We start from the raw sequence: 22,001 nt of genomic DNA on the forward strand, positions 1-22,001 counted from the left end.
ATAGATATGTGGTAACTTCGGCAAAAGGTAAGACAGTACACAATACTGGGGAAGCCAGCACAACCTGTACAAAGAAAAGTTATGGAAGCTCCATAGACACATTCAAACTCCCTGAGGGACTGAATTGCTGGGTGGAGGGCTGGGGGGACCACGGTCTTGGGGAACATCTAGCTCAATTGGCATAACACAGTTTATAAAGACAATGTTCTACATTCTACCTTGGTGAGTAGCATCTGGGGTCTTAAAAGCCTGTGAGCAGCCATCTAAGATACTCCACTGGTCTCACCCCTTCGGGAGCAAGGGAGAATGAAGAAAACAAGATACAAGGAAAAGATTAATCCAAAGGACTAATGGACCACAGCTACCAAGGCCTCCACCAGACTGAGTCCAGTACAGCTAGATGGTACCCGGCTACCACCACTGACCACTCTGACAAAGAACACAACAGAGCATCACAGACAGAGGTGGAAAAAAATGTAGAACAAAAAACTAACTCACAAAAGAAAGACTAGATTTACTGGCCTGAGACTGGAGAAACCCTGAGAGTATGGCCCCCGGACACCCTTTTAACTCAGTGGTGAAGTCACTCCCGAGGTTCACCGTTCAGCCGGGGATTGGACAGCCCCATAAAACAAAACAGGACTAATGAGGCACAGCAGTCCAGTGACAAGGACTGGAAGGCAGGAGGAGACAGGAAAGCTAGTGATAGGGAACCCAAGGTTGAGAAGGGAGAGTGTTGACACGCCGTGGTGTTGTTAACCAACGTCATAAAACAATATGTGTACTGACTGTTTAATGAGAAACTATCTGTTCTGTAAACCTTCATCTAAAGTACAATAAAAATACACCTAGAAGCGAAAAAAAAAAACCAATCACATGAAATAAATGGAAAACTCCAACTGTGACATGGGTTATGAGACATATATAGTGTTAGGAAATTTGAGGGTTTCCTTCAGGAAGCAGCATGAGCTGAGATTTACAGGATAAGCAGGATTAGTGAAAGAAGGGAGGGAGGAGTACTCCAGGTAGCGGAAGCAGAATGTACAAAGGTGCAATGGCAGAAGGGAGTACGGTGAAACTAGTCAGACATATTAGAGCAAAGGAAAAGAGAAGAAACATGGTGAGAGAAATGCAGAATCCACTAGTGGCGACACTGTGGGCTGTGTACGCCATATCACAGCTTTGCCTTTTTCCTCAAAGAAATGGAAAATCATTAACAACACAGGCGTAACATGATCCAATTTGCAATTTTGAAATACATTTCTGGCTAAAAGGTGAAAAACAGATTAGAGAAAAGCCAGAGAAGAGGCTACTTCAGAAATCCAGAACTAATTATAACTGGGGCTAAGATGGTGATGGGGAAAGTGGAACTGGAGGGATTTGATTTTTACAGGTAAATATACATCATGGATTGAACTGTGTCCCCTAAATATATGTGTCAACTTGGCCAGACCATGATTACCAGTATTGTGTGGCTGTCCTCCGTTTTGTGATGTGTTGTAAATCCTAACCTCTATATGTTAATGAGGCAGGATCAGTATGAGGTTGTATCTTAAGTCACAGCCTTGCTTGAGTCATACCTTTTAACTTTTACAAGAGGTAAAAGGAGAGAGAAGCAAGCAGAGAGGGTAGGGACCTGACTACCACCAAGAAAGAAGAGCTGGAAGCAGAATGCATCCTTTGGACCTGGGGTCCCTATTCTGAGAATCTCCTAGACCCAAACGAAAACTGATGTCAAGACACATGGAGATCTCTAAGGAACACCAGGCCCACAGATGTTGAAAGGAGACAAAGACCATCCCCCAGGGCCAACAGAGAGAAAGCCTTCTGCTAAAACTAGTGCCCTGAATTTGAACTTCTAGCCTCCTAAACCGTGAGAGAATAAATTTCTGTTTGTGAAAGGCATCCACTTGGGTATTTCTGTTATAGCAGCACTAGATAACTAAGGTAACAGAACTGGTGATGGACTACAGATATGGAAACAGGGGAGGTGATGGTGGGGAGGGGAAGGGAGGTATAAAAGATGACTCCCAAGTTTCTGACTTCTGCAAGTCGATGGAGGTGGTGTTTTGTTTATTTTTGTGGGGTTGTTCTGAGGGGGCTGAGGGGAAAACACCATATGTACAGCACTGGCTGTTTGAAACCAAGATACCTTTGACAAATCAAAGAGGAGGTGTCAAGTACATAGCTGGATATAAAGGTTTGTTGCCCAGAGCAGAGAGGTTAGCATTGCTGATATACATTTGGGGGTCATGTTTAAGGGCAGTAACCAAAGCCACAGGTATGAATGGGATTGCCCAATCAGAGAGTACAGTGAAAAGAGGGTTTAGCTTGAGAACCTTCAGTATTTAAAACCAAGGTAGAAGAGCAAAGGAACAGCCAGAAATAACGGACATATGTCCAGGAGAACACTGTGTTATGGAAGCTAAAAATAAAGAGTTTTTCAAGAAGGAAGGAGTACGCCAGAGAAGTCAAGGAAGATGAGGACCAGAAAACACCCTCATATTAGTGCCATGGAACTTACTTATGACTTGAATGAGAGAGAGCATTTCAGTGGAGTAAAGGGAAGCTAGACAGAAAATGATTAAAATTCGGAGTCAGTAATAAGAACTGAGCTGAAAGCAAAATAACATAATTTTAAATAAATGGAGAAACGAAGAATATTAATGCATACATAATTATGGAAACTAAAACAACAGATTTCTCCTAAGCACTTTAACTTTACAAAGAGAAACGTAAAGGTATATCATAATTAAGACCACCATAAACAGATAAAGGAGCAATATGCTTCTGTAAAGATTACAGCCTTGAAAACCCTATGGGGCAGTTCTACTCCATCCTATAGGGTCACCATGAGCTGGAATCAATTCGGTGGCACACAACAACACCGTAAACAGATTAAGAACAAGCTTTATTTTTCTCCATCTAAGATGCCATTTATTTTACTTACCACCACCTAACATGTTATGTAGACTTTACGTAACACCATCTAACATGCTATAGATTTGTTTGTGCAACCTCCCACATCCCCCCGTCACCTTTATTAGGGCAGGGACTTTGTTGTCTCTTTTGTGTGCCTTTGTTCCAGTGCACCCTGGGGATGAACCTATTATAAGACCAGAAAAACCGAAAAGCATGTGGGCATGCACGAAGGCACAGGTGGGTATGCATGTATGTATACAGATTAAGTAGGAAGATCTGACCTGACTAGGGATGTTTAAGTTCTCAGATTTTTTTTTTTTTGGTGGGGGGTGGTGTTAAGGGTGTCCCACACATTTTCTCCTCTGAGCTGTGGAAGGAGTGCATTTTATTGGACAGTTAGGGATACCATGGTAAGGTCCAAAGAAGAGAAAGTAGGGAGCTGGCTGCTTAAAGCTTATTTATACTAGGCTAGCCTAAGCTGAAAGGAGATAAAAAAAAACATCTTCAAGGAAATGGCATAGAGTTGTTTGCTCTAATAATAAAGACTGTGCTTTTGGCTAAAAATTCCTCTATGGCTACATACTATACAATATTATTTTAGAAATCTAGCTAATGCAACAGGATGAGAAAGTAAAAATAATCAGAGTAAGTACAGGAAACGGAAAGATCAAATTATCTTTATTTGTAGATTACACACTTAAACTCAAAGCAACCTAATTAGAAAACAAAAAATACTATTAAAATTAATAAAAGATTTTGATAACCAGTTGCTGTGACCCATGTGTGCCAGAGTAGAACTGTGTTCCATAGGGTTTCCAATGACTGATTTTCTGGAAGTAGATCACCAGGCCTTTCTTCCAAGGCACCTCCGAATGGACTCAAACTTCCAACCTTTTGATTAGCAGGCACTCATGTTAGCTATTTGTACCACCCAGGGACTCTAGGTGCATGTTCTTGGATGAAAAGTCTTAGTATTAAAAAAAAAAATTTCCTGATTTATAAAACAAACATGTAATTATGCAATTTCAAAATGAATCCCATTTCTATTTCTTCTTGTTTTTGGAACCAGATACAATTATTTTATTTAAAGTTCCTATGGTTAAGTGCTTGTCTCCTATCCGAAAGGTTAGTGGTTCAAACCCACCAGACATTCCAGGGGAGAAAGATGTGGCAGTTTGCTTCTATAAAGATTTACAGCCTTGGAAACCCTACGGGGCAGTTCTCTGTCCTACAGGGTCGCTATGAGTTGGAATCGACTCAACGGCAATGGGTTTTTTTGTGCGGGGGTTATGGAAGAATGATGGTATGAGTCAAAAATCAACCTAATGGCACCTAACAATAACATGGAAGAATGTACATCAAATAAAAGTCAAGAAATTCTGAAAAGAATCAGAGGGAAGTTCTGACATATCAGACCGGAAAATTATGCAAAAATACCAAGCTGATTTACTATTGGCACAGGAATAAACAAATAGATTAGTGGAACAGAACATCAAGTCCAGAAACAGATCCAATTATGTAAAAGTATTTGATACACAGCAAAGACGATGGTTTAACTCAAGGAGAAAAGGATGGTTTACCTAATAAATGGTGCTTAATAAGTGACAATTCAGCTGGAAATAAAGTTAGACTCGTAACTTATATTAAAATAATAAATTCCATATGAATTAAAGACCTAAATGTAAAAAATAAAACTATAAAAATTTCAGAAGAAAATTTAGGAAGGTATTATTTTAAAAATAGGTGAGTTGCCCTTCTGAAGACAGGAAACTCTGGAGCTTTAAAGGAATTAATATTTCTAATTACAGAAACTTCTGAAATGGATAAAAGTACCACAAACAAAGTCAAAAGATGATATATTGGAAAAATATTTTATATGTATGTATAAGTAATAGAAAGGTCCTATAAATTATTTACAAAAGCACAAAAATTATTTTAAAAGGGCAAAGCGTGTAAACATGCAATTCAGAAAAGAGAAAAAATAAATGAAATTGTATCTACAAAAGGAAATGTAAATGAACCCTATATATTATTTTCACCCCTTGCCCATCACTGGAGAGTGGATTCTGATTCATAGCGACCCTGAAGGACAGAGTAGTACTGCCCGCTATAGGGTTTCCAAGGAGCGGCTGGTGGATCTGAACTCCCGACGACCTTTTGGTTAGCAGCTGAGCTCTTAACCACTGCACCACCAGGGCTCCTTTTCACCCACTAGATTGGCAAAATTTTATAAGAGTGATAAAGGCCCGTGCTGGAATAAAGGGAAATGTGTACTCTCAAACCTTGCCGGAAATGATGTGAATTGCTACAATCTTTTCTGAAATGCAACCTGTAACATCTATTAAAATTAAAAAAGAATCATCCTTTTCCCCAGCATTCCATTTTAGGAAATCTCAAAATTGTAAAGAAGTATAAATATGTAAGAAGGTATGTACAAGAAAGTTTTCCACACCACTGCTTGTAGTGGTAAAACAAAAACAGAAAACCGGAAATAATTTAGATGCCTAATAATGGAATGTGGGGCAGTTCTACTCTGTCCTGTACGGTCACTATGAGTTGCAATCGAGTTGATGGCAGTGGGTTTTCTGGTGGAAGAGTGGTTAAGCACTCGGCTGCTAATCCAAAAGTCAGTGGTTAGAATCCACCAGCCATCCTACGGGAGAAAGATGTGGCAGTCTGCTTCTGCAAAGATTACAGCCTTGGAAATCCTATGGGGCAGTTCTATTCTGTCCTACAGGGTCACTATGAGTCAGAAGCAACTCCATGGCAATGAGCTTTGGTTTTTTTTTTTGTTAATAATGGAATGGTTAAATAAATTATGGTATAGCCATACTATTAAATGTAATAGTTTTTTAAAAGAGTAAGCGATGCTATCTTGCTAGCTTGGAGGGATATGTTTAATACAGATTTAACTGTAAAAGGCAAGTTACTGAATGATGTATATAGTATGATCTTACTTTTGTGAAAAAAGAAAAAAGATTAAAAGACGTGTACTCTGGAAATACATAAATCAGAGTCAAAGGTATGAAAAGTTACACATCAAACTGTTAACAGTGGTTAGTTATCTCAGGAAGGTAAGAGATTATTAATTTTTTCTTAATACATCTCTGAATTATTTGTTGCAAGTTTAAAAGCTGTTCAAAAGACAACAACGATCACTATATAAAATACTATATAAAGGAAAGTACTAAGGGTAGGCTGAATTTGAATGGAGAGAGAGGAAAAGGATTTTGAAGAAGATACTCATAGAAGAAACGTTTTCCACAGGCTTATGGAACTATGGAGCAAGAAATGGAGGCAGCAATCAGGAAAGTAAAAATGGCAGTCAGAGAAGTACAAAAAGGAAAAAGGCATCACGGGCTGCCACACAAATCTTCCTTCTGAGGTCCCTATTGTCAACTGTACCTGAGTATCACAGACCTATGAGCATAACAACTACCACCTTAAATTCAGGAATGGTATATCAGAAACACAGAAAGCAAAGAAAGAATGGAGAAAAGCTCAAGATACAAAGAAAAGAAAATTAGAAGTTTAAATATTTGGGATAGCTACTATAAGGGAAAAGGGAACCTTGGCAAAGACTCAGAGAATGGATGTTTTAACATCAATCATTCATTCATCTGTCCATTCAGCATTTACTGAAAGCAAGAAATAGAAATGATAAACAGGTAAAGAACCATAACATAATGTAAATATTACAGTAGAACTATATTAAAAAGGTGCCCTTATAAATAGGTAGAGCACAGGGGATTTTTTTTTTTTTTTATTGTACTTCAGGTGAAGGCTTACAGAACAAATAGTTTCTCATGAAACAGTAGTACACATATTGTTTTATGACATTGGTTAACAACCCCACAACATGTCAACCCTCTAACTTCTCAACCTTTTTTTTTGGTGAAAATACACATAGCCAAAGATACACCATTTCAAAAATTTCTACATGCACAGTTCAGTGACATTGACTACGCTCTTCCAATTGTGCTGTTATTCTCACTTAAGATGAAGGCTTACAGAACAAAATAGTTTCTCATTTAACAATTACTACACATGTTGCCCTATGACAATGGTTAACAATCTCACAACACATCAACAATACCCTTACTCAACCCTGGGTTCCCTATCACCAGCTTCCTTGTCCCCTTCTACCTTCTGGCCCTTGTCACTGGACTACTGTACCTCGTTAGTCTCATTTGGTTTTACGGGGCTGTCCACTCCAGGCTGAACGGTGAACCTCGGAGATAACTTCACCACTGAGCTAAAAGGGTGTCTGGGGGCCATACTCTCAGGGTTTCGAGCACAGGGGATTTTTAGGGCAGTGTAACTATTCTGTATGCTTATTATAATGGTAGACATGCATTATGCATTTGTCAAAACCCACAGGGCTGTACAACACAGACAGTGAACCTTAATGGAAACTATGGACGTTAGTTAACAATAATGTATCAATATTTTACACCAATTTTAACAAATGCACCATACTAATGCAAGCTGTTAATAATAGGAGAAACTCTGTGTTTGGAAGAGAGTATATAAGAGCTCCCTGTACTTTCTACTCAATTTTTCTATAAACCTAAAACTGCCATAAAAAATAGGCAAAAAAAGAAGATATCCTTAATTTTACCCTGGAGAATAAGAAAATCTCATAGAAGGTGGCATTTAAACTGGGTATTCAGGATGTTCAAATGTTGTTCAAATTGGAAAAGAGCTATGGGGATGGAGATTGATAAGGCATTTCCAGAAAGAGGGAAGAGACGTGAAAATGCAATACATGAGAAAGCATGACAGAGAGAAGGGAGAGTAGTAAGTGTCAATTCTGCTAATAAACAAGAATGTTTCCAATGCTCCTCTCCAGGCAAAGAGGCCATCTACATTAAGTGCTAGAATTTTTTTCCTTCAAATCAAATCCTTTCCAACAGCAACCTAAGTGTTACAGTTCACCTCAACCAAGTTCAGTGGGGGTTGATCTTAGGAAAAGTGCCAATGCCTAACTTAAAGCTGGAGCAGTTCAAACCATGGGGCCTTTCTTTCCCCCATGGGACCTTTCTTTCTCCCACTTTCTCTATCTGCCTTTTTACTAGACTGACACAAATATAGGAGAAGCCCTGAAAACATATGTCTCTAATGCATAAGGCACTGCAGGCCTCCACCAAACGTCACAAACACGTGAACGTACTGGAACTTAAAAATGCTAATTTTTTTTTCCCCTTGAGAAATGTTACTGAGTAAACGAAACTGATTCTTAATTTTAAGATGCTGTAATATGGATCTAAAGGTAGCAACGCATTGCCTTTTTTTTTTTTTTTTTGTGAGTACAAGGTTGTAATTATTTTTAAGAACCTTTACATACTCCTGAAATTTTGGAAAGATTGGAACAGATGAGAGAGAGGATATTAAAAATTCTGTTCAACAACAAACTGTGGATAAGTTAACTTTTAGAAGTGTGACTGGTTTTACTTGAGGAAGTAACATCTCCACTTGATAAATTATTCAGGCTTCAGCTTCTAAAGAATTATGTGTAATAAGATACCTAAGAAAATTTGCTGGCAGATAGGACTGTTTCAGAAATGTCTATACTCATGGTTGGGATTTATCATTAAAACAAGAAGTTGGGAGTGGGGAGTGGAATTGTTTTGGGGCTTTTATTTTTCTGTACAGGCGTACACTGGAGATATTGCGGGTTCAGTTCCAGGCCACTGCAATAAAGTGAGTATCACAATAAAGGGGTCACATGAATTTTCTGGGTTCCCAGTGCATGTAAAGTTGTTTATACCATACTGTAGTCTATTAAGTATGCAACAGAATTATGTCTAAAAAAATAATGTACATACTTAATTAAAAAAATATTTTATTGCTAAAAAATGCTAACCATCATCTGAGCCTTCAGTGAGTCAGAATCTTTTTGCTGGTGGAGGGTCTTGCCTTGATGTTGATGGCTGCTGACAGATCAGGGTGGTGGTTGCTAAAGGGTGGGGTGGCTGTGGCAACTTCTTAAAACAAGACAATTAAGTTTGCTGCATCAATTGACTCTTCCTTTCATGAAAGATTTCTCTATAGCATGCAATGCTGTTTGATAGCATTTTACTCACAGTAGAACTTCTTTCAAAATTAGTCAATCCTCTCAAACCTTGCCACTGTTTTATCAACTAAGTTTACATAATATGCTAAATACTTCGTTGTCATGTCAACAATGTTCACAGCATCCTCACCAGGAGCAGATTTCATCTCAAGAAACCACTTTCTTTGCTCATCCATAAGAAGCAACTCCTTATCCATTAAAAGTTTCATCATGAGGTTGCAGCAATTCAGTCACATCTTCAGGCTCCAGTTCTAGTTCTCTTGGTATTTCCACCACATCTGCAGCTACTTCCTCCACTGAAGTCTTGAACCCCTCAAGGTCATCCATGAAGGCTGCAATCAACTTCTTCCAACTCCTATTAATGTTGATATTTTGACCTCCTCCCACAAATCATGAACGTTCTTAATGGCATCTAGAATGGTGTATCTTTTCCAGAAAGTTTTCAATTTACTCTGCCCAGATACATTAGAGGAATCACTGTCTATGGCACCTACAGCCTTATGAAGTATACTCCTTAAATAATAATATTTGAAAGCCAAAATTACTCCTTGATCCATGGGCTGCAGAATGGGTGTTCTGTTAGCAGACACGAAAACATTCATCTCCTTGTACATCTCCATCAGAGCTCTTGGGTGGCCAAGTGTATTGTCACTGAGCAGTAATATTTTGAAAGAAATCCTTTTCTCTGAGCAGTAGGTCTCAGCAACAACAAAAAACCAAACCCATTGCTGTCAAGTCAATTCCGACTCACAGTGACCCCACAGGACAGAGCAGAACTGCTCCATAGGGTCACAACAGTGGGCTTAAAATATTCAGTAAATCATGTTGTAAACAGATGTGCTGTCATCCAGGCTTTGTTGTTTCATTTACAGAGCACAGGCAAAGTAGATTTAGCATAATTCTTAAGGGCCCTAGGATTTTCAGAAAAGTAAATGAGCACTAACTTCAACTTAACGTCACCAGTTGCAGTAGCCCGAAACAAGAGAGTCAGCCTATTCTTTGAAGCTTCGATGCCAGGCATTGACTTCTCTCTAGCTATGAAAGTCTTAGATGGCATCTTCTTCCAATATAAGGCTGTTTCCTCTACATTGAAAATCGGTTATTTAAAGTAGCCACCTTCATCAATTATCTTCTGGATAGCTTATCCAGATCTTCTGGACAACTTGCTTCAGCTTCTACATCAGTACTTGCTGCTTCACCTGCACTTTTATGTTATGGAGATGGCTTCTTTCCTTAAACCTCATGAACCAACCTCTGCTAGCTTCAAACTTTTCTTCTGCAGCTTCCTCACCTCTCTCAGCTTTCAAAGAATTGAAGAGAGTTAGGGCCTTGCTCTGGATTAGGCTTTGGTTTAAGGGAAGGTTGTGGCTGGTCTGATCTTCTATCCGACCAATAAAACTTTCTCTACATCAGCAAAAAGGCTGTTCCACTTTATCATTCGCGTACTAGTAGCACTTTTAAATTTCATTCAATAACTTTTCCTCTGCTTTCACAACTTGGCTAACTGTTTGGCACAAGAGGCCTAGCTTTTGGCCTGTCTCAGCTTTTGACACGGCTTCCTCACTAAGCTTAATCATTTCTAGCTTTTGATTTAAAGTGAGAGACGTGTGACCCTTCCTTTCACCTGAACACTTAGAGGCCACTGTAGGGTTATTAATTGGCCTAACTTCAATATTGTTCTGTCTCAGGGAATAGGGAGGCCGGGGAGAAGAAGAGAAGGGGGAACGGCCAGTTGATGGAGCAGTCAGAACACATAAAACATTTATTAAGTTTGCCATCTTATATGGGCACGGTTCGGGGTACCCCAAAACAATTAGAACAGTAACATCAAAGATCACAGATCACCATAACAGATACAGTAATAATGAAGAAGTTTGAAATACTGCGAGAATTACCAACCTGTGACACAGAGAAACAAAGTGAGCACGTTGTTGGAAAAATGGCTCCGACAGACTTGCTTGATGCAGAGTTGCCACAAACCTTCAATTTGTAAAACACGCAGTATGTGCGAAGTGCAATAAAATGAAGTATGTCTGTATTAGTATCGGGGAAGAAGTCAGTAGTATTATCTGACTTTATTTTAAAAACAGGTAATTGTGGAATGAGATTTTTTGAGAAGATGATTTGGAGAACATTTTATTGGCACTTTTCGTTATTTAGTGTTTTATATAGGATCATTGCAGCCTTTTGAACAACTTTTAAACTTGTAAAAAATTAATTCAGAGGTATAGTAAGAAAAAATTAATAATCTCTCGTTATTTATTAGATTTTAAGGATGTTATTATTTGGTATACTTAAAAAAAAAATCCTACACAGTATTCTTAGTGGTACAAAACAATGGACACATAAGTGGGAGAGAGAAAAGTGATGACTTCTTGATCTTGTTCAATGTCTCAAAATGTAGCCGCAACAAAATCACCTGGGATGTCTGTTCAGATTTTCAGATTCCTATCTCCCACCTTCAAAGATTCTGATTCAATATTCTAGAGCAGGACTTAGGAAGCTACACTTCTAAGAAATACTCCAGCTGCTTCTGATGCAGGTGAGAACAATGATACATGAGTAATGGTACAGGACAAATTAAAAATAACATTATTAACTCCTCAGAATATTTTCCTAAGTGAATAAAGTAGTTGATTTCATAAAACTATTATCACTGATTTTGCTACATTGATAAATATTAATAATTTGTTGCTGATTTGGCTAATAATAAATCTGTACAGTTCTCAAAAAAGCTATTACAAAAAAGGGGATTTTTTAAGACTTTTTATCAAAACATTCTGTATCAGAATCACATTTCAATAAATTCAGACTATGAAAACCACTTAAAAATATATTTTAAATAATGCCATTTTACTGCAAGGTCCTTAAGAAAATACTGTTCAAACAGTTTTTTTTCCTAGTAGAATTCCCCATTTCCCATATTCTTTCTCTGGTATGGGAAGCATGGGCATTAAGATAATCTCTTAATCCTAACCCCACCTCCTTCCCTCCCCCACCCCATATATGACCTTAAAACGAGTCGATGTTTAAAATATTTTCCATTGTATTCAACGAAAAAGTGATAAATGCCAAAACAATATCTATGTGAGAATGACTCTTGCATGGAAACGGGCTAGTAAATTCATCTATTACATGAGATGTATAATTAACACAATTTTTGTTACAAAAGGATAAAGAATTATTATGGGACAGCTGTCTAGACATGAAAATAATCTAATTACATTATACCAAGTATTATCAAGGTATCTATCCATTGAAACAAAATTATATATATGCATATATAAACATACACATACATATATACATATATATAACTTAAGGTTTATTAATGCAAGATACTTACTACTATTAATAATGTAGTTTGGAATCATTTTACCTTTTAATATTGCTGCTGAAATTCCAATGGTAGCACAGAGCAGGGGGAAAAAAGCAAAGGCATTAAAGAGTTATATGAAATAATAATTTGCCTATGTTTGATGTGTCTAAATGCACATATGTAGGAAAGAAGATCTGAATTTAGAACTAGGGCCCAGAAAAAATAAAACTTGGTATACAGGAGGATTTAAGATTAGAAAACCTCTGTATTATGTTGTTTCCATCTATACATCCCTAAATACATACATCCTACTCACTCACTCCACTGCTCTTAAATTACTGACATTTGAAAGAATCTCAAAGAAGAGTAAAGCAATACAAGACAAAACAAAACAAAACAAAACACTAATTAGGCTAGCACTAGATAATCACGAAACATTTGTTTCTTTTTTAAGACATCCCACTTGGAAGTTATACTGACTGAATCAGTTTTCCTACATATCTATCAAACACTCCAAGGATACAACAACCCTATACAAATTATACAACTTTATCTCCTTAAGGGGGATGGGAGGAGTACCGTGTTCTCTACAGGTGTATCCAGTAGATAAGAAAGGCTGCTACCATAAGCAGTTATCACAGCCTATGCTTGATGGCTTACTTTCCTATATTTCTTGGTGGAAACTGTAAAAGAATACTACTAAGACCTCGCATTTATATACTAATTTGGGTTTTAAAGAGTATTCAAATTGATAAAAAACAATTTAGCCTGGAGAGCACTATATACTCTCATGAATTAAGCATACTGTCTTGTTCTTTAGACATCAGCCATTTGTAACTCGTTACTTATAAATACAGTCGATTCTCGTTATTAGTGGTAGTTATGTTCTATAAAGTGGCCACAGACAATGAATTAGTGAATACTGAAATACTGTTCCCAGGGGAAATAAAGGGTTATGTTCCTGTGAGCTTCTAGTCACAATATTTTGGTCAACTGATCAATAAATAACCTTACTTTATGTGTGTTTCTGTTTAAAGACACCTTACTTAATACATATTGTTGATTCATTAACATTGAATTCACAGCCGATAGCACTGTAACTCATGCCTGAATGAAGCTTATCTAACACACGTTTATTTTCTCCATAAGGCACATCACAGCCTTCTTGTGCTTAGGAACACTAGGACAGCTTCAGCACTATGCTTGGGGACTGTTTCAAATGGTGAAATCACCAACAAAAAAGACGAAAATGAGAAAAAGTGTGGCACTAAACAGACCACAAAAAAGACACTTGTTTACAGTATGAGAGCTGAAACAAGAAGGCAGAATGCTGCCTTGTTCGACCTCAGCTTGGAACATGTGAAACAGGCGACTCAAATTTTCCTCCACTCTGTGCATATCAGTGAACAACTGTGAAAGTGCTGCAAGTATTGCTTTGGGTTACAAACACAGTTTAGTGAACAGGCAACTCTGCAAATATGGAATCTGCGAATAATGAGAATTGACTGTATCTATGCAATACACTTTGATCTCAGCAGGGAGAAGCAATTAGATTTCTCTTGTCTTAACCAAGGCAGTGGTTACTTGATGACAGGTGGTCTGGTGAGAGTCAACTATTATTACGTGTATATAACATGATTCAATCTCTTCTTATTCCTTTAAAGAAATGTAAGATGCAGTACCAGTGAAATTGAATAGTGCACATCTCTGGATGTTAAAGCTATTTTCTTGATGTAGTCCCTTGCATTGTTGTCACTGGGCAGAATCATGGTAAAATTACATATTAAAATATAATTCTAAAAAATCCCAAGTCAGCAAGCAAAGCAAAATAAATATTTTACTATTCACATCCAAAAGAAAAATAATTTTGAAACTATCTTCTAAAAATATTACTTACTAGTGAACCAAAAAAAAAAATAAAAAAAAAACTAACTCATTTTTGTTATCAAACTACTGAAATTAATGCTAAGCTGCATTAAAAAATAAATGTTTTTTTACCTTACCTCGATCTTTAGCTTTATCAGAAAGGAGTACTTCTACCTCCTCATATTCCCGGATGGCATCCAGTATGATACTTCCTTCTTTGCTGAATAAGAAGAGCATGGGGATCTTGATGTCATCTGTGTCCTTTCCATCCCCTGCCATCTGGAACAGAGGGGCAGTATCACTGCTGCTCCCCTCATTGTCATCTAGCCAGAAAATGAACACAGCAAGCATAAAAATATTTGTCCATTAAAAAAAAACTATCTTTATTACTTGTGATGGCATACTAACTGGAATTAAATCGTTAATCACAAGATATCAAAAACTATAAAAATAGACATATTTTTTGGACCTCCTAATTCTACGGCTACAAATTTATCCTAAGGAAGCAACTGAAAGGAGGCAAAAAGCTCTATGCTCAAAAGTTTACTGGAGTGTTATTTATAATTGTGAACAATTATAAAGCATTATAATTATAATGAACTACTTGATACACAGAAAAATGTGACTATATGATATTACAGAAACAAAGTAGAACACAGAATTCTATAATTATGACTGTAAAACTTTCATATGTTTATGAAAATGCCTACAAACACAAAAATTCAAAGACTTACAGTGACAGAACTATGGATGAATTTGAATTTTTGTCATTGTTTACGATTTCTTCTAACAGCATAATAATGTCCACAAAGAATAGTTATGACTCCAGTGGTTTTTCTTCTTAAGCTGAATTAAATAGTATTGCTATTTTACACTAGCTAAATAACAGTACTAAAACCCGCTGCCGTCGAGTCGCTTCTGACTCATAGCAACACTACAGGACAGAGCAGAACTGCCCCACAGGGTTTCCAAGAAGCGCCTAGTGGATTCAAACTGCTGACATTTTGGTTAGCAGCCGTAGCTCTTAACCACTACTCCACCAGGGTTTCCACTACACCACCAGGGTAGGACTGATTACACTCTGTTTCACTGGAGATGTCAATCACGTTCACTCCAATCTCACATGCCAGTCTCCTTGGAGAACCCTCCTGCTGTCTCTCAGAGAGCTCGCTCTCATAGGCCCTGCTAATTGAAGAACACGATATATGACCCACTTCTTGGCAGTAACTGATTAGACAAAGGATGGCTACGTGACCCAACACGGGCAGTTAGTCTCTGTGGGGACCTGGAACTAGCACAGAGAACAGCCATTTCAGTTAGCTATGATACTGGTCCAGTAAGTGACATACACACAGGGCTGGGGCTGCAATTTTGGAATGGCCATTCTGGAACTGATGAGCAAAGAGAGTCCACCCAGAGAGAGAGAGAGATGTGAAAACTGTTAGCAATCATGGTTCCACGTCTACTTCCTGGCAAGGCTCAGTTATATTTTCTACTCTTGGGTTTAATCAGTGAAATAATCAATTTCCTTATAATAAACAAACCTCCCTTCTTAAACCAGCTTAAGTAAATTACTGTCTTTTAAAGCCAAATGATTTCTAAGGTAATTTGTATTTCTAGTACTTGTAATACAAAACTAAGGCCTAATTCGGTCATTTACACACAATTAAAATCAGTGAAAACAAAACAACACAAAATGTTTATCAGAAACAAAAAATTTAGGAGAAAAGTCACAACATAAGAAAATCTACCCTTAAAAATTATATTGTCTGAGAATAAAGATCATTGCCTCTTATTTATTTACCCACAGAACCCAGTATAGGACTGTGCATCTAATTAGTTACTAAAGAAAACATTTTACTTAACCCACCTTGTATACTATAGAATATCCTGAGGATTAGACTTCACTGAAAAATAGAAAAAATCTAAAATACTCCACAAAGAAAAAAAGAGTCTAAAGGAAAGTGCTGATACGTATGTTCCAGACTTTATTTTTATATTTTAGTCTCAGTAAAAGATGTTCAAAATGATAGTGATGGCAAGATAGTAAATTCCCCAATAAAAATAATCTCAGTGTGGAAAATAACCAAGGATAAAGAGGATGATTTAAGTCAGGGGTCAGCAAGTTTTGACCTGATAGTGGATATTTTAGGTTTTGAGGGCCATACGTTCTTTGTCACAATTCAACTCTGGCGTTGTAGCTTGAAAGCAGTCACAGACAATACACCAATGACTCCGCGTAGCTTTGTTACAATGAAACTTTTATTTACAAAAACAAGCAGTGACCTAGTGTTGGCCCAACGGCTGTAGTTGGCCAACCACTGACTTAAGTTGTTAAAAAGAATGTTTCATAAGACTTACCTAATGAAATACATGTATTCATTCAATCAACATTGGAATACTCACAGGGAATAAGCAAAAGAAATAGGAAATAATTTTTCACTGAAATAAGTCTTAATATTTTTTTAAATGTCTTGATTTTTATTTATCCTCAACTCAGAAAGGAAATCTATCCTTAAAAACAAACCAAAAAAAAATCCAAAATGGATGTTCCCTGTAAGAGAAGCTATACAGAAGAAACAACTTCACTATTAGGGTGTGACCCCCCAGGTCCTCTGGTTCTTTCTAAATCAAATTCCTATTATTTAAAGCACAGAAGATGTACATTTACCCCTGATAGTCATGGCCTGCTAATCATGATGTGATTTTCCATGAAAGATGAAAAAGTCAAGTCCGCTAATTGAAATACACAGGTAAAATGATTTAAAGTTGGAAATTTGTCATTTCAGTGGAAAAAGACTCAAGGAGATAATAATCTGCTGGTAGCTAGTATTTATACCTATGTCAGATACTATAAGAAATTATATATATACACCCACACATAATCTTTTAACCTTCAACCAAAAAAAAAAAAAAAGAAACCAAACTCACTGCCATTGAGTTGATTCCAACTAATAGCGACCCTATAAGACAGAGCAGAACTGCCCCAGAAGGTTTCTAAGGCTGTAATCTTTATGGAAGCAGACTGCCACATATCTCTCTCCCAAGAAAGGGTTCAAACTGCCGACCTTTTGGTTAGCAGCCAAGCGCTTTAACCACTGTGCCACCAGGTTCCTTACAGCCACCTAAAGATACTTATTACCATTTTCAATGGAGTTCAAAATATATCCTACCAAACGAACAGCTAAAGAAACGGAAGCTTCTTGCCTAAGGTCACAGCGATTTTGTGGCAGAGCAAGGAACCGCACACAAGTGTGTCTGACTCCAAAGCCCACCTCTTTGTAGAGGAATGGAAATTTTCAGTGGCTCCCCACTGGAGATGGCAGAGTGTAATCCCTGCCCTCAAGGAGCTTTGGATCTCAAGGGCACATTTTCTTTTGCGTGTACTGGGTATTTTTATCATTCGCCCACACCTTGCCCTCATACATGGTCCTAAGTATTTTTATTGGTATTAATATACAGAAAACCAAATCTAAGCTTTCAAAAGATATTAGATATGTAGAAATTATTAGACACTCAGCGGGTTACCTATCCTTGATGTTGTCTAGGTGAAGTAAAAATAATATGACAAACTCTTCAATAAAATTTTTGAAACAGAAAAATTCTAAAAATTATCCCCTCCACAATGACGTGGACTACTACTTACCAATAACAATGCCACCAATGGCTCCAGCATTCTGGATGTTGCGTGCCTTTTCTGCAAACATGCACTGTCCTCTTTGTATCAGAGCAATTTTTCCCACCACTGCCTCGGGGTTAGTAAGTTCTGAACAACCATTGTATGGTTTACTGCTTGCAACAAATCCTCTTGTCTGTCAGAAATGAAAATGACTTAAATATTCTTTTACTTCTCAAATCACTATCTAGTCATATCAAACCTCACAATCTAGAGCTTTAAAGGAACTAGAATTCATTTATTTTCTCTGATAGCATATTTAATATATATTTAACATAAATTTTTGTTTTAAACATTTTGTGCATGATGGTACCCAACCAATATTTTTATTATGCTTTACAGTTTATAGAGCACTTTTACATAAATTACTAAACCTGATCTTTAAAATAACTTTGAGGGAAATAATACAGGTAATATTTCCATTTTATATACAGGGAAACTGAGTCTCAGGTTATGTAATTTGCTCAAAGACATAATGCTACGAAGTGGTAAAGTTGGGACGTGTAGGCAGATTCACTACATACTCACACCTACACTTACAACAGCTGGGAACCACTTTTAAACCATCATTATTGACTGGAAATTTTTTGAAAGAAGAAAAAAATTAGATTTAGTCTACATGAAACTGCAAGCAATTCTTCTTCCTAGAAAAATTACATCCATCAGAGAATTGATTTTTTAAAAGATGTTAGCGTACAGATGTTTTAATATGCCTCTCTCTCCTAGAATGTAAACTCCATGAGGGCAGGGATCTTCACTGATTTTGTAAACAGACACATAACCAAGCACCTAAAACAGTGCCTAGAATATAGTAGGAATTTAATAAGTAGTTATTGAATGAATCAATCTGTAGACCTTCTATACACACTAGGAAATAAATCTCAATTAGGAGTAATAGAGTAGAAAGACGACTGGCTTTAGATTGTCAGGATCCTTGGGTTCTGGTCCTAGCTCTACAACCAATTAGTTGGATGAACTTGCGAATTGTTCAGCTCTTTAAGTCTTTGTTTCCTATGCTATAACTAAGATGGACTAGCTTAGCAGTCTTCAAAGTTCGCTCAATGGAACCTCAGGGTCCCATGCTCCCCACAGCCACTTAAGCCACAGCATCTCTGCCTTTAGGTGTTTTCTACATTAAGTTTCTGAGTTAACGTTCAAAGAAAGGTTCTAATAGTTAGAAAGTCTGAAAATCATTTCTAGATAAATTAAAGGTACTAAATTATAGAAGAGACCAAGAATGTGAATATTTTAAATACAACTCTATAAGCATATTATACACATAAATTATGACTCAAAATTTTCAAGATATACTTTTACTTTAACCTACTTAATCTGGGAGACTGAGTACTTAAGATTTTAAAAATCAATTAAAACTACTAAATTAGAGAAGAAATTAAGACAGTACTTGAACAGTACTTTAAATTTAATTTCAAAAGCATATAATAAGTGTACACACCTCTTTATGTTTCGACAGATCCAGCCCAAACTGAGCTGGCCCAGCAGTCAATACTACCCTGCCAAAAAACGGGTGGGAAACAATCTGTACAGCTCGTGGAGGTAGCTGCTGTTCTTTTTGTTGCTGACTTGACAATTCAATCATCTCCTGCATGAACCTCAACCCATCTTCTGCATCAATTGAACTTGCAGCCTACAAAAAGAAACAGATTAATTTTATTCTTCCTTTCTGGGAACTTTTGCCAACTTTTTTAATTTCCCATATACTGTTGCTCTATAGATTTCTACTCTCAAATTTCTCCTTTCAGTTTAGGTCCCTATCAAATATTTAAATATTACTTCTATAAATTATATTTATGAAAATAACTTATTTGCTATTTTATCAGTGTCTCACTATTCTATACATCACTTTTGATACAGATTAAGCACTGGACTTCTACTAAATGTTCAAATTCTCTCTTTGCTTGTTTTCTCCACTGACTTCCCCTTAAGAAATAAACTTCATATCTGACCTATACTCTTCCCCCTCCTTGAAATTATGAACAATCAGATTAAATCCAATTCGAAAGATATATATCAGGCAACTATTATGTACTAGAACTTGGCTAAGTACTGGGTATACAGTCCTTTACTTAAGGTTTGTATCTAGAGGAGAAAGACATGTAAAATCAGCAATGATAAAGTTTTCTCAAGTGGGAAACTGGAATAGGAACATAGACAAGGGAATGATTGAGTCTGCCTGTATGGCTTTGGGAAAGATTCAGAATGACACTTGAACTGAGTGTTAAAGGAGGAAAAGCTGAAGAGTGTCTGATTACAGTGAAAAAATAAGAGGATGGAACCCAATAGATGGATCCTGATCAAACGGAGGAAAATCATGGAACAGAACTTTAAATTCACATGGAAGCCAGATTTACAGAATCCATTGAGACTGGGGGAAGCCCTGAATCTACTGCTCGGAAATTATCTTTAAACCTTGAACCAAAACTATTCCATGAAGCCACCGTTAAACAAACAGTTTAGCTCGATTAATAAAGAATGTTTGCTTTGAGCACTGTGCTGTCATAAAGAAGTACCTACAGGAGTTCAAACTGACAACAGCTAATCTAAAGCACAGATGAGAACTTTAAGGGGCAGAGAGTCTAAATTAATGGTGATGAAACCATACGGGTAGAGACAGTGAGAATGGTGACACAATGTGAAGTATGTAACCAATGCCACTGAACTGTACATATAGAAATTTGTGAATGGATGTATGTTTGGTTGTCTATATTGCCACCAAGAATGAATGAATGAAAGAGAAGGAGGGAAGGAGGGAGGAAGGAAGGAAAGAAGGAAAGAGAGAAAAGCGGATGAATTCCTGACACTACAGGAAAAATTAACCAGCCCTGATAGGAGCTGGGTGTAGAGAAGGGCACAGAGAGGACTTGGGCTACAGAAAGGAGTTCAAGCCTCTCCTGAGGTTTCTGGCTCTGATGATTTACATAATGATGATACGGTTTACTGAGATGGAGACACATGAAGGAGAGATGGGCTGAGGTGAAGGCAAGAAGGGAGTAAAAAAGGAAGAGAGAATTCAAGCTTAGATAGATTGAGATGCAGAAATGATGTACAAAGATGAGAGTTACCTTATAAAAGTAGGTGAGACTGCTGAAGAAGAGTATAGAAAGAAAAGGGTATGATCCAGATTCTTTGGTAGTGCCTACACTGAGTGTTGTGCCAAGGAAGGAGAGATACAAAGGAATCTACAAAGCAATGAGCAGAGAACTATACTGCTAGAATGCCCTGGAAGCAAAGGAAGGGAAATGTTCTAAGATGGGGCCAGTCAACAGTTTCAGAAAAGTGAAATCATACAAGGTCACCAGTTGACGTAGCTGGCAATTATGTCATTGTTAAAATGTGACAGCATTTCACCAATGAAGCCAAAGTGAAAGTAATTTCATTAGAGATACCACTCCCACTACTGTGGAGTGATGGTGAGTGAAATGTAAAGAAGCAGGCAGAATATTCTTTAATGAAGGATGGATGTGACAAGAATACAAATGAGAGACAAATTTGAGGGGAAAGTAAGGTTGTGGAAAGAATGCATTTGAGATTTAGGGATGTCTAAATATGGTTCTGGAGCCCTGGTGGCTACACTGGTTAAGAGCGCAGCTGCTAACCAAAAGGTTGGCAGTTCAAATCCACCAGCAGCTCCTTGGAAACCCTATAGGGTCACTATGAGTCAGAATCGACTTAACGGCAACAGGTTTGTTTTGTGTTTTTGTTTTTGAATATGGCTCTAGACTGACAATCAATAAAATTTTCCCAAAAAGGCATGTTATCTTTCCTAAAAAAAAACAAAAACAAAAAACTCATTGCCATCAAGTCGATTCCAACTCATAGTGACCCTATAGTTTATTATCTTTCCTAGGTATAGACAAATAAATGCAAACTTTGATTTCTATAATGAATAAAACAGATTCAGCAGTTCCTTGGAAACAAAAATAATGTAAAATTCGGAGATATAAATATTAAAACTAGTTACTATCTTATCAGATTATGCTCTAAATAAAATAGTGGAAAGTCAACAGACCGACAGAAAACTTAGATTTGAGTCCTACATTTGACTATATTAACTTAAGGAAATTACCAAATCTATCTGTGATTTACTTATTGATTTATACTACAAAGGGGTTGAATTAGAT

At 37.1% G+C, this 22,001-nt stretch overlaps 1 protein-coding gene across 4 annotated transcripts in view; it reads right to left on the reverse strand.

Annotated features, from left to right (window-relative positions):
* EDEM3 (ER degradation enhancing alpha-mannosidase like protein 3) overlaps nt 1-22,001 on the reverse strand; it is an 87,468-nt gene that overhangs the window by 5,541 nt on the left and 59,926 nt on the right. For 3 of the 4 annotated variants that reach the window (XM_004372912.1, XM_023728119.1, XM_023728120.1), the window contains 3 exons: nt 19,316-19,507; nt 17,830-17,995; nt 14,321-14,506 (listed from right to left, as the gene is read on the reverse strand). In XM_004372912.1, the coding sequence (XP_004372969.1) occupies nt 14,321-14,506; nt 17,830-17,995; nt 19,316-19,507 (544 nt within the window). Of the gene's footprint in view, nt 1-11,030; nt 11,532-14,320; nt 14,507-17,829; nt 17,996-19,315; nt 19,508-22,001 lie in introns of those variants that run through there. The other variant, XM_023728121.1, reaches the window with a different exon arrangement.

The sequence above is a fragment of the Trichechus manatus genome, unplaced genomic scaffold, assembly GCF_000243295.1.
Source record: "Trichechus manatus latirostris isolate Lorelei unplaced genomic scaffold, TriManLat1.0 scaffold00021, whole genome shotgun sequence".
Lineage (NCBI taxonomy): Eukaryota > Metazoa > Chordata > Mammalia > Sirenia > Trichechidae > Trichechus > Trichechus manatus.